Source organism: Microcebus murinus, chromosome X (genome assembly GCF_040939455.1).
Source record: "Microcebus murinus isolate Inina chromosome X, M.murinus_Inina_mat1.0, whole genome shotgun sequence".
Lineage (NCBI taxonomy): Eukaryota > Metazoa > Chordata > Mammalia > Primates > Cheirogaleidae > Microcebus > Microcebus murinus.
This window is the reverse complement of record NC_134136.1, coordinates 43,495,717-43,509,314: the sequence shown is the minus strand read 5'-3', so window position 1 is coordinate 43,509,314 and position 13,598 is coordinate 43,495,717. Positions and strand designations below refer to the sequence as shown.

At 33.0% G+C, this 13,598-nt stretch overlaps 2 protein-coding genes across 2 annotated transcripts in view; one reads left to right on the top strand and one right to left on the bottom strand.

Moving 5' to 3' along the window:
- Window positions 1-553: 553 nt before the first annotated feature.
- On the top strand, window positions 554-2,325 carry CT83 (cancer/testis antigen 83). Its single transcript, XM_012791016.2, has 2 exons — window positions 554-816; window positions 2,007-2,325. Exons 1-2 carry the CDS (start codon window positions 742-744, stop codon window positions 2,307-2,309), a joined length of 378 nt encoding a protein of 125 aa, XP_012646470.1. The 5' UTR covers window positions 554-741; the 3' UTR covers window positions 2,310-2,325.
- Window positions 2,326-2,440: 115 nt separating this feature from the next.
- SLC6A14 (solute carrier family 6 member 14) overlaps window positions 2,441-13,598 on the bottom strand; it is a 28,863-nt gene continuing 17,705 nt past the window's right edge. Inside the window, exons 8-14 of the mRNA XM_012791015.3 lie at window positions 12,267-12,495; window positions 10,849-10,974; window positions 9,151-9,269; window positions 8,519-8,618; window positions 8,086-8,195; window positions 5,459-5,626; window positions 2,441-4,433 (exon numbers count right to left, since the gene is read on the bottom strand). Of these exons, the coding sequence (XP_012646469.1) occupies window positions 4,287-4,433; window positions 5,459-5,626; window positions 8,086-8,195; window positions 8,519-8,618; window positions 9,151-9,269; window positions 10,849-10,974; window positions 12,267-12,495 (999 nt within the window). The 3' untranslated portion in view covers window positions 2,441-4,286. The remainder of the gene's footprint in view (window positions 4,434-5,458; window positions 5,627-8,085; window positions 8,196-8,518; window positions 8,619-9,150; window positions 9,270-10,848; window positions 10,975-12,266; window positions 12,496-13,598) is intronic.

Sequence of the window (13,598 nt, the reverse complement as noted above, 5' to 3'; positions counted from 1 at the left end):
CCTGTTTCTGCACTTGTAAAAACAGACACAGTATTAAAAATACCTTTAGTACAAATGTCTTGTGAGGATTATATGGGAAAAGGTCTCTGACATTACTTTTTAAACTGTAAAATGACACAAACATACATAATTATTCCAATGTAAATTTGGAAGTAATCCTAAAATAGCAGTGGAAGTGTGGAGGAGGCAGTTTCTGGCAAAGAGAATTTGTGGGCAACTATATTTTACAGTACATTTCAATTTTTGAATGAATAATGGGGCAAAGACAAACATTTTCTTTTTTTTTTTAAAAAAAGGAACTAAGAGTGCTTCTAAAATTTTATATTTAACCAGGCCATTTAGTGTCTGTACTTCTACCACATTTCAGTTTCCAGGAAATCCTTAACTGGAACTCCCTCATTGTCTCTCACTCTCCTCTCTAAGGCTCTAGCACTAACCTTACTAACTGCCAGTTTCCTGCAGGTGGGCGGTTACTAACTGCCTGGTTTCCTGCCGGCCAGGTTTTACGTCAGCAGATTGTGGCGCAGCACTGCCACGTGCGCGCCCAATTGTGAGGTCCCACGGCCTCACCAGAATATAAAGCTGGACATCTGAGAGCATCCCAGTTGCACCAGGCAGTGCGGGACCCCTAGCATCCTGGCCCGCAGCATCCCAAGTCCAGGAGGCTAGCGTCCCCCTGCTTCCCAACTGCCAGCTGAGTGCCTCCGTTCCCGAGAAGAGAGAAGAGGCGGAAGAGGAGCCATGGAAACCTTGTTAATCCTACCAAGCTGCGTTTTGATCGCCTTTCTAATTATCTTCTGGAAATATGGGTTTGAGGTAAAGATGTATGAGAGAGAGAATGGAATTAGTTGAAGCTAGATGAGTATGTGGATTGGGGAGTGTGTAAGAAAGTAGAAAAATAGTAAAATAAAAGTTAAAGGGAAATCACCTCATTCCTCTTTTTCACTTGAAAGCATCCCAGACTTTTATTCCTTACTCCCACAATTCCATTTTGACCAGTAATTTCAACAGTTGTGGTGGTCTGTAATAAAAAGTCCTAAGTCACTAAGTGATATGGACAGCTTTTCACTCACCTGGACGGAAGTGCAGCTGAAAGCACCCATTCCCCATCATCACCTCTCACTTTGAGAATCTGTACTTTCTTTTTCTTCTTTCCTATTGCCCTCACTGTGTGTCTGTTTCCTTCTCCTGCCGTCAGTATGGGAGCTTTCTGGGCATTCACAAATAATTTAGGGTAAATATAGATTTCCTCTTGTTATTTAAAGCCACAAGTGAAGTGCTTTTAGATAAGGTTCAAAGACAAAATCCATATGTAGACCTACTAAACTGCCCAAGAAATGTAAACAAAAGATGTGGTACTTTGGCGCTACAAGTCTACTTTCATATATTTTTTTTATTTCAGAATATTACAGAGGTACAAACGTTTTGGTTATATTTCTTTTGTACAGTTTGAATCAGTGTTATAAGTGTGCCCATCACCCACATAGTGTGAATTGTACCTGTTAACTGTGGATTTACTCCCCCCCTTCTACCTCCTTGATTTTCATTGAATTTTACATCCATATGTGCATATAAGTGTTGATTGATTAGTTTCAGTTTAATAGTGAGTACATGTGGTATTTGTTTCTCCATTCCTGTCATGCTTCACTTAGAAGAATGGTCTCCAGTTCTGTCTAGGTTGTTACAAAAGTTATTAATTCCCAATTTTTTTTATGGCTGAGTAGTATGCCATAGTAGTATGCCATAGTATACATATACTACATTTTATTAATCCAGTCACGTATTGATGGGCACTTGGGTTGATCTTTCATATATTTTTTAATCAGTCTGCATTTTGGAAAAATATATTTATGAGTCAATGTAGTCATTCAACACATTTTCAATTTCTAGCTCTTTGGTGAAATCAATTAATTTTGGTAACCAAGACTAACCAAGTTGTTATTTGGTAGTATTTGGAAATTGATAAATTCAATAAACTAAATATGGATAATTTCCTTCCTTTACAGAGAAACATTGGTGAAATATCAAATTCAACTTCTCTTGCACTAGTAAGAACCTCTTCTACTGGGTCAACTAAGAGCAATACTGATAAGAGTCTTTCAGTCAACAATCTCTCTCGGGATATCTTAAATAATTTCCCACACTCGATAGCCATGCAGAAGCGAATTTTGGTAAACCTCAGGATCGTGGAATACAAGCTGGCTGAATTGGAACATTTCCTAGTTACCAGGGGTTTAAATGGTGCATTAGTTAACCGGAAATCCACTGAAAAGCTTACGAGATGTAATGACAGTGGAGGCAACCATTAAAGACACTTTGAGTGCATTCACTTGATTATGTGTTTATACTAAATGGATTATTATTTGAAAGGGGAAGGGATGGAAAGTCAGATACAAAAATCCAGATATTTATTGATTTACATATTCACATTTTATTTAAAGAATTGATTACATTATGCTAATATATATTTTACTGGGGGAGGAATGGAAGCACAATAGAGAAAGAAATAGTTTAAAAGTTTTTAAAAATAAGCTATAGTAAAAATATAGTTGAGATATAATTATTTTAATTTCACTCATGTGAAAAACAGTTTTCTCTAATGGTTTACAGTACAATACTGCAATTGTCTCCACGTTTCCATTAAAGAAAGTGGGATTTGATGGAACTCTTTTCCATTATGCATACTGTTTCTTGCCACTGTTGAATTTGTGTGATAATAAGAGCTATCATTGAGCACCCTACAGTATGGTAAGCACTCCATTAAGATCTATGCTTTACACACTTGTGAAGATAATGACACAAACTCTTAACTACCTTTTGTGGTCAGATTTTAAAGGGGATTTTTTTCCTTTCCCACCTCCCGTCTTTCCCCAAATAGATATTCTTTCATTTAAAATGCCTAAATCTTCCCTGAATTGCAAGAGTCACCTATAGAAAATCGCATGCATTCTTCTATTTGGTAAAAAATCCACACCTCAGCACCAAAATATCATGGTAAAATGCATGTAGCATATTTGTAGGTTAAAATTAAGAAAAAAGTCTTTCTAAGCTATAGTTATCTATTTCAAATAATATTTATAAAATCCAATATAACTAAAGAAATAACAATCTCTTGAAGTTCACTGGCAGCATTAGACCTACCCTCAAAGAAAACCCTCAAAATATCAAACACTAGTTAATCTTTTATACACACACACACATACACACACACACACACCTCTCACTGAGATGGTTCAATTATAGGCTTACCTATTTACCTTCCTTCATACTCCCTGCCCCCCAAATACATTACCAGTATACATTATAGAAATGCCTTAATCCATTTACTCCTTTCATCTTCAATCAAAAGGAAAAGGAAAAGGACTTTAAAATGTATAAGAAAAATTATTCTTTCTATTGTCATTCATTTGCCAAGCACAAAAAGCCAGCAGTAGTATATGTGGTTCTTAAACTTTTGGGGGGGCACAGGTCTCTTTAATATTCCAATGAAAATTACGGACTCTCTCTCTAGAAAAATGCGTGTACACATAAACACAGAAAATGTTTTATATAATTTCCATTTCATATTTTCCCTGAATCCTAGGTCACGAACCTTAAGAATTGCTGAGAAGTTCCTTATATATGTAGGCAGTGTTTATCAACCTAGGCTGTGACATTTAAACCAATTGTCAATGATATATGATAAATGTATAAGGCTATTAGTTGTACATTTCATTATCTTTTGTAAGAAATCTAGGACATAGTACTTTCTAATTTGGTTTCCCTCACTCTTGACAAGTTTGACAAGTTTATCTCTTAATAGTATGTAAATAAGTAATCACCCATAAGTAGTAACTTATTCACATAAGACAAAATCATTCTGCTTGATCTATTAGCAATGTGTCACAACTATAAAATGCTAGATTTGATTAAAGCCATTTTCTCATTAACATTTTGGTCCATATTCTATTTGAAATACCTAATCAGATCAAAATAAAGCCTCCAATGTATTAGAAAAACAAGCTAATATGTATAAAACTGTTATTGTGAAATAGAAACAGTTATATGTGTAGGTGTTATACAGATAGTCTAAAAAGAAATATAATAAGCACATTGCTAAACATTAATAGATTCACATTTTTATATTGCATTCCTGCTTAAATGGGAAAACACTTATCACACTATTATGAATATAGTTATGAATATAGTATATACATTTTCTACTCAATTAACATACAAATAAATAAAATTTGCCCCTACTCTAAAAAAATCACATTATACGACCATGTATCTTTTAAAAGGAGATCTCATTCAGGTTTTCTACTGCCACTAATAGTAGGTATTTCATGGTCAGTCTCTTTATTAGGATCTATCATGTCTTTATATCTCTCCCCACGATGTCGTTCCAGGTATGGACCCCAGTTAGAAGCTGGTCTACAGCAGCTTACAATGCGCTGAAAGCAAAAACAAATTCTTATCTTAGAATTCAAGTATTACAATCTGTAAACAAGCAAATATTAAACTATACTTTTGTTTTAAAATTAAGTTTCTTTGCTAATGAAAATAATCGTAAAAAGTAAAAAGTGGTAGTCTAAATTCTTAATGATATACAGTCTACATTAAAAATACAAAAATCTAAAGAAAAAATTGTAATCAAATTTAACTGTTAATAGAATTATATTAACTACTAAACCAAAAAACTTAGTATGTAACTGATTTCAAAAGAAGGTGACTGGGCCCATTAGCATAATAGTGTTGCTACTCCATATCCTTACTAAATTCTCAGGCATTTTCATCCTGGCATCAGGATGAGGTGACATAAAGATCTAAACCAGTGTGTATACTTGGGATGTGTTTCAAGAACCAAGGAAAGGGAGCGAGCTCCAGGATCAAACCATTGATTTGGAAGGACTTTATTTAAATCTAACATTTCTAAACCTTCCTTGTCATTGTCCTAGTGAGATAACATAATCACCTCTATTCCTCTAGGCCTCTATGGAAGGGGGATGACTCAGGGTTTAGATAGAGTTCAAGATAGTTTAGCAAGCTAATTCCAGTCCAAATACACTATTAGGACATGTATCATAACCAGATGAGGTTTTAAATGTAGCGGTTATGGATAGGAAGCAAAAAGGTCATTTGCTTTGTGACATCTTTAGGAATACTCAGCACAAGTGAAGATAGCATGGTTATTATGTGCTAAGCACTCTAATAAGGCCTGAGGATACAGCAACAAGCAAGATCAGACTTCTCCCACAAGTAACTTATAGTCTAGTACTAGGAGACATGCAAATATATAAAGAATATAATACGATGTTATACGCTAGTAATAGATGATTGTATCAGGTATAGAAATAGCCAAACGAGTGATTAATTTTATCCCATATAATCTCATATTATCATCACATGAGTAAATTAATCTTTATTTTGTTAAGTACTTTGCATAAAGCATAAAAAAAATTTAACTTAATGTGCTTACTTGAAAGATATTTCCTTTAGCCTGAATTATTTTTACAACAGCCATAACTGGAATCCAAATAATGCAGAAAATAATCATACACCAGCCTAGAGCCACTCCCCAGTCAGGGTATGGAATATCACCATACTCGGGTCTTTGAAATTGTACCAGTGACCAGATAAAAATTGCCTGTGAAAGTAAAATATGAAAAGACAAAAACAAAGATTAGACTTTATTGCACTAACTATTCCAATTTGATTCCATTACTTACATGTCATTTATCAAATATTATTAAACTGAAAATACATTCAAGTAACTAAGATAATCAGGTAACAAGCTAGAAAATAACAATGAAATGAACCAAAATTAACTTCTGTTTTTACTTTGAATAAACTATTCCAAAATTTAATACCTTCATATATTCATAAAAATACAAATACTTGTTCAACATATATTTCAATAAAATATTTGATGATATGTCAGATTGAAAGTAAAATAACATCTGAAATTTTCTGTTATTGAGCTTTTAACTTTTATTTTTAGTACCATGGTTTTATTCTATGCCACAAGCTAGGCAGCATATCAAAGCATGTCAAAGTAAAGGACACTTAAGACACTTTAGTGGACATGTTTCCCTCTTTGCTTAGTGGTTGTTTCTTTCCCATGACCTCTTTTGCCACCTCAAAAATACAAATGCATTTACACATACTACCAGTATATGTTTACCAAAGCACACTTCACTTTTAGACTCTTATTGAGGGAAAAAAAAGTTCAATATATGTTTAGATAATACAGTGAAATCCGAATCTTAAAAGGAAAACACCTTAAGGCCAAGTTAAGTGTTAAAAAGACTTACTAGAAATGTTGATGCATTAAAACTAATTGCTTAAGGCCGGGCGCTGTGGCTCACGCCTGTAATCCTAGCTCTTGGGAGGCCGAGGCGGGCGGATTGCTCAAGGTCAGGAGTTCAAAACCAGCCTGAGCAAGAGCGAGACCCCGTCTCTACTATAAATAGAAAGAAATTAATTGGCCAACTGATATATATATAAAAAATTAGCCGGGCATGGTGGCACATGCCTGTAGTCCCAGCTACTCGGGAGGCTGAGGCAGAAGGATCACTCAAGCCCAGGAGTTTGAGGTTGCTGTGAGCTAGGCTGACGCCACGGCACTCACTCTAGCCTGGACAACAAAGTGAGACTCTGTCTCAAAAAAAACTAATTGCTTAAAAATCTGAAAAGGAAAACAAAAAAACCAAAACACAAAAATTACCTAGTAGTTTCCCTAATTTTAGCTGCCTTTGTTTTACAAAATTAATGTGAAAACAATAGATTGTAAGAATCTTTGTAAATAGATATGCAGGTTTAATTTTAAAATGAAATAGATTAATTTTACTAATTCAATTTAATTATAATAATTCAAATGTGTTTCACAATTACTATAATTGTACATAACTACAAGAGAATGAATAGTGTAGTCTAATATACATGACTACAAAATAAATGATGATAATATTTAATACTTTTGTATTTTAAATTAAATTCAGGTGTCAAACCTATGTAATCAATGAAAATGAGCTAGTTAAGAAGTCTAGTTAGATCTTCTAGGTTGATAAGAGGCTTATTTTATTGAGATTTGTTACATTAGAAAAATGATACTTAGCAGCACTTTCAAAGTAATTTAGCAAGAATATGGAACATCCAAATATTGTAATTCAGCACGTCAAGTCCCAAACTACCCGTTACTTGAGACTGATCTCATGTTTTTTTAAAAAAACTTAATATTCCCTAAAAATCAAAAAATATGATACTTCAGATATGAAGCAAATCCTGGATCAAATTACTTAATGGTCTTTTCTAGGAAAACCTTTGTAGCATAAAGTCAATGAAAACCAAAATACATTGGTTTGGAGCTCTGCCACTGCCCCACCCCCACCATTATCTCCAGTTCATAGTTATTCTTCATCTTGTGAAGTGTTTATTTTGGCACTTGGCCATTCAGGACATTAAGTCCTGAACTATTATTTGATTTCATGTCCATGTGTCACATCTCTCCAGTAAGACATCTTTTGCTTTCCCTCAGCAACTAAATAGTACCAATTGTTGAATTTTATTAACATAAACCATTGCCTCTGCTGCCTCTATTGACACAAGTGAGTTTCTTTTAGTAATTTCAGACACCTAAATACCTTCCCCAGAAAAATAAAAAATACACATTAAAAGATAATAGTTGTTTCTTATCAATCAGTATATTTAAACTAAATTCCTTGAAGGCAGGATCTGGGCCTTATGTATCATTGTATTTTCTTTACAAGGCAAAGATATTAGGAACATTATCGATGGCTCAGCATATTTTTAGGGAATGAGCAAATTCATTATTTTCATTTGATAATTTTTATCCTATTGATAATTTTTAACTTTTAAGTCTATAGGAGCCTATTTATTTTCTCAAATGGTAAATGTTTAAACCCATGGACTCAAAAATAATACGGCAAAGGCATTTTAATTTAGGCAACTTGGAGTTACGGCCATAAATACTGCAAAACTTGAAAACCATCCATTTATGTTATTAATTTACCTTTTGTCTCCAGTGTGAATTATGTTTAAATGTCTATATTACTGATACCCAATTCATGGTATACTAATACTTACAATCAAAAGGATAGGCGTAATGACAAACCAGCAAGCTCTCCACCATAGCCAGAATATCCACCTCTTTGCTCCAATCATCATTTCTATATCTTCAATGAATCTGTTCCCTCCTAAAGAAAACATCATTACAGCAGCAGAACAGGCCCAGTAAAAAAAAAAGAAAACATCAAAGAGTACAATGAGTGCTTGCTCATGTTTTCCTCCAAAAAATTATTGTGACTCTAATTCTTTCTATGTCTAAACATTTTCCTATACCACAACAACTAAGCATACACCTGCAAGTACATTTTTTATAATATATTTTTGCCCAGTATATTCTACTTTACTATTATCATAGTGTAATTATTAGTGTAATTATATAAACATAATGAAAAGGAATCAAACTAAACTATTTTAATAAAATTTGCAAATAATTATTATAGTCACTATTTACCATAAATCCAGATGATTCCTACTATTTCCAGTATAGCTGCAATCAAAATGCCCCATCCAGCACAGAAGTGGTCAATCAGATTAACCCAGTAAATTCCAGCCTATCAAAAAAATATGAATTACTTCTAAGTATTTTAATTATTTTTATGATTGATGAGGTATTCAATTGAATCTATTAATTTTATCTTAACATATGCTCCTTTGTTTCACTTCTGCTACAATACAAAAAGAAATGCTTCAAATATAAATGCAAATGTGGCTTTAAATATCTCAAAAACTATTATTCAATACTAAGTCAGTGGGGAGAAAATAAGCATTTAGAACAGTTGATTATCAAAACAATATGCAATATCCGTATGTTCTGTAGTAGCTACCAAAAAACATATACTATATGTGTAAAGTCAATAATCTCATTGTAATTGGGGAAATTGCCCATTATTGGGCCTCCTCCTCTACAAACTATGCAAACTAACAAAGTTATAATGGGAAAAATTAAGCTAAAACTCAGAAAACCTTATCTAAGTCAGACTTGGACTTGTCACTAAGTATGCTCTTTAAGCCTTGGTTTCCTTACTCAGATTATAAAGTATGTTCTAACTAAAATTTTATCTATGAAAAAATGCCATAGTATACCTGAGTCACACACATGAGACCAAGTAGAAACAAAATCAAGCAGCAACCCAACGTTATGGGAACTCTCATTTTCTTCATCACTTTGGGAAATAAATCTTGAATTGTTGTTATAATCGTTTCTTCAGAGAGAAAAAAATGACATGTTATACGTCAACTCGTTTGCCAATAAGGTTAATCACAGAATTCAACTTCTATTAATCAAATTTACAAATATATGTTGAGAATATGCTTTGGGCCCTGCTCCTTGCTTTTAAAAATCCATAGACTCCTTTCTTTTGACAGTCAATATTTGCTGGTTCTAATGAAAATCAAATGTAGCTCTATTTTTTGTTTTTAGTCTATTTTATAAGGTTTTTTATTGATAGCAACTAAAAGATAACAGGCCCCTGTGGGCTCAAGTAGTTTGAAAGAGGGTTATAGGGAAAGAAGAATTCTAATAGGACTCTTAAATAAGGTTAATATTTGAATAGGTGACATGGAGACAAAGGATTCTAGGTTTAAGAAACAAATGTGTTCATTAAATAGGGAACTGGCTAAGAGTAGAAGGATGTAGAAGTGAAAAGATTAGTAAATATATTTGGACTTTTTGAGGGCTTTGAAAGCCAGTCAGAAAAATCCAGACTTTATCCTATAAACAGAGTAAACTATGAAAATGTTTTATGTAAGAGAGTTGAAAATTATGTAAGATATGTTGAAAATTGTTTCAGAATTTCTAGTCATGCACCCTAGGTAAAATCCCTATGTGTACATAGAACCATATGCAAGGATAGTCATTGCAGCAGTGTGTGTAGTAAAGGAAAAATTAGAAATAATCCAATTGCCCATGATATGACAACAAAGAGACTATGAATTAACTAGACCTAGACCTGCCCACGTATTGACATGGATTCATATTACCTGTAAAAAACAACTTTCTGAGTAATATGCATGAAAAGTCACATTTATGTGAATTTTTTAAAATTTATTTTATTTATGGATACATATAAAATATATACAAACAAGGACTGAATAACATATACAATCCATGGTGACAGTTGCTTCTAGGAAAGAATGTGAATTATATGATGGAGAGAAGCACATGGGACTTCAAATTCACCTGTAACAGTTTATTTTCTTTAAAAATCTGAAACAAGTATGATAAAATATTAAAGTTTGTTTGTTTTGAGTGTCAGGCACATGAGTACTTTGTATTTTTCTGTATTTAAAATTAAGTTTAAAAAATACTTTCAGGGCCGGGCGCGGTGGCTCACGCCTGTAATCCTAGCTCTCTGGGAGGCCGAGGCGGGCGGATTGCTCGAGGTCAGGAGTTCGAAACCAGCCTGAGCAAGAGTGAGACCCTGTCTCTACTATAAATAGAAAGAAATTAATTGGCCAACTAATATATATACAAAAAATTAGCCGGGCATGGTGGCGAATGCCTGTAGTCCCAGCTACTCGGGAGGCTGAGGCAGGAGGATTGCTTGAGCCCAGGAGTTTGAGGTTGCTGTGAGCTAGACTGACGCCACGGCACTCACTCTAGCCTGGGCAATAAAGTGAGACTCTGTCTCAAAAAAAAAAAAAAAAATACTTTCAGAAAGACCATTCTGAGAGTGACAGCTAGAGGGGGCAATAGGGGTAAGAAAAGTATATTTTCAAGTAGAGGATACATGAATAAAGAAAGTACAAGTGGGATATGTTAACACTGGAGATATTACTTACCAATGGAAGCAAACTGAGAATCAAGACCCAAAGTTAAAAGCATGAAGAAAAATAGTATGGACCAAAATGGACCACCTGGGAGTTGGGCTAGAGCTTCTGGATAAGCAATGAATGCCAAGTCAAAACCTAAGAAAAATGTATGAAATTTTAAGTTAGTTGCCAAGAAAATTCACATATTTAAACATTTTTTAAAATATGATCCTAAAAAAATCTCATTTTAATTTGACAACATAATTTATGACATTCTTTACAACTATTTCATTTTTTAAAATACTCAACTTGGTTATTTTATGATGATGTGAACATGTGACATGATTTAAGCTAGTGAGACAAATTTTATATGTGGTACATTTCTCATATAAGAAATTTTAACTCTTAATGGTTTTATTTAACTGATTTAATTTTTTAAGGTTGATGAAGAACAATTGTCTTAAACTCCAGAAATCTAAATTAAGTTGTCTTGTCTTAGCATAGAAATTCTAAAAGAATTGCACTCTCAATAAAGATAAATTTATGGAACTTTTTCTCTAAATGTTTATCCAGAATTGCTATAAGTAGTGCCATTTTAATCAATATATGGATATATGCTAAATTGAATATAACGAAACTAAAATTAAATCTTGTTTTGTTTGATGCTACTTTTAGAACTTTTTTATTTTGTCTCAATTCTGTGACCCTCTGATTTATGTATTTTTAAATTTCTGTAATCTCCCAGAGGACTAACCTAAGATTCATGAAAATTAGCTTCTAGTGTAAGCACTATCACTTCCTAAATATTTGTCCTTCTGAGACATATATATACATATATATATGAAAGAACATTTCTGTACATCAATCCACCCTCTGTAAATGGGGAGTTGGACACTGGATAACTACAAGATCCCTTCTAGTCCTGACATTCTGTTATCATTCACTCTATAGTTAAGCATCGCTACCTAATGTCTTTAAAGTTAGGAAATTCATTAATCAGATTCCTTAAAGCTAAACACAGCTGGACACTCAAAGTCACTTGAATCTCTATGGATATGATATTGATGTGTTTTAAAAATTCTGACCCAATACTGTAATTGTATATAGAAGAACTTATATATACATTGTCTTTCTCTTATAATACATGGAAAGAGGTTGCATGATGCCTGAAATTTGTAATTGTGCCTAAGTGGTTCATATTAAGGACTAAAGAAAATCTAGATCATTTTATGTTCTTAAGCAATTGTTCCTTAATATACTCTTGTTTACCCAGATTATCTAAGAATTATATTACTAAAACAACCAAATTATATAAGATAAAATGAAAAAGAAAACATAATACCTTAAGAATCATGATTGTTTTAAGTAAATTCCAGGAAACTATATTAGAGTTTCATAAGTGAGCTACATTAAATTAATCAAAGTTGATAATATATAGCATTATATACCTGATTTTACAACTTGAGAGACTTCCTTTCCAGATATATGAGCCATGTGTCCCAATATAGAAAATATAGCAAATCCAGCAAACACACTAGTGAGACAGTTTGTCAAACAAACTACAATGGCGTCAGAGAAGCAGTTGTTATTGAACTTGTTGTAAGATGACAGAGCAACTAAGCCACCCCAAGCCACTGAAAGGGAGTAAAATATTTGAGTGGCAGCATCTTTCCATACCTATAAGAGAAAATAATTTAATATTTTAAAACATATCCTCAATTTTCATTTGTATAAATAGTTCACATATACATATGAATATATAAGTAACAATGAAATGAACACCCAAGTGCTCACTACCCAGCTTAAGAAATAAAATGTTACCAGTCTTAAAGCCATTTTGCGCCTCTTCCTGATCATATATTACCCTTTCAGCCCCCAGGGGTAACTACTATCCTGACTTTTGTGTTCATGATTTCTTTCTTCTTTATATTTAACTTTGCATGTTTTGGGATTTATAGAAAAGTTATCTGAATGCATGTAAACATATACAACTTGCCATTTTCTTCATTCAGTATTATAACATTTATCTGTTATCAAGTTGAACTGTATAAAATTAATTTTTATAATTCAAGATGAAAGAATATAAGCAATTCATGTGGTTCAATTAAATATATGTAGTTTCAATCATTCTATTCTACTTCTCTATTGTCCCACTGTATATCACAATTTATCCTTTCTCCTGTTCATGGACATTTAGGTTATTCAATATGTTGCTATTATGTAGCTGTGAACATTTGTGTACATGTCTCCTCATATATAGGAAACTATGATGTCAAAGAGTTCTATGCATCCTCTGTTTTACCAAATCTTGCCAAAGTGTTCTTCAAAGTGATCGTGCCATTTTACACTCCCACCAGCTGAGTATGGGCGTTCATATTTCTCCACATTCTTGCCAACACATGTTCAAAATTTTTAATATGATCCAGTCTAGTGACTGTGAAATAAAAGTTTTGATTACCCTAATTATTTATAAGGGTTAACATTTTTTCCGTGTTATTTTCCACAGAAATTTTTTTCTGAAGAAGTCCTCTTCATGTCTTTTGCCAATGTTTTTGTTTAGATTGTCTCACTTGATTTCTAGGAACTTTTATGTAATTTGGATTCTAATTCTTTGTCTATTATATATGTTTTTTTCTCCGAATTTGTGACTTAATTTTTCACCTTTGTACAGTGTGTCCTTTAATGAACCAGTTTTTGTTGTTGGCTTAATGTAGCTGAAGGCATTGATCTTTGATTATATGTATTATCCTTAATCTCTGTTACTTTTTTAAAAACTCCCT

Bases quoted from the DNA above. Each gene is read 5' to 3' on its own strand.
- CT83 (XM_012791016.2), top strand. From the start codon at position 742: ATGGAAACCTTGTTAATCCTACCAAGCTGCGTTTTGATCGCCTTTCTA. The intron at 817-2,006 runs GTAAAGATGTAT...CTTCCTTTACAG, and splicing joins TCTGGAAATATGGGTTTGAG to AGAAACATTGGTGAAATATC.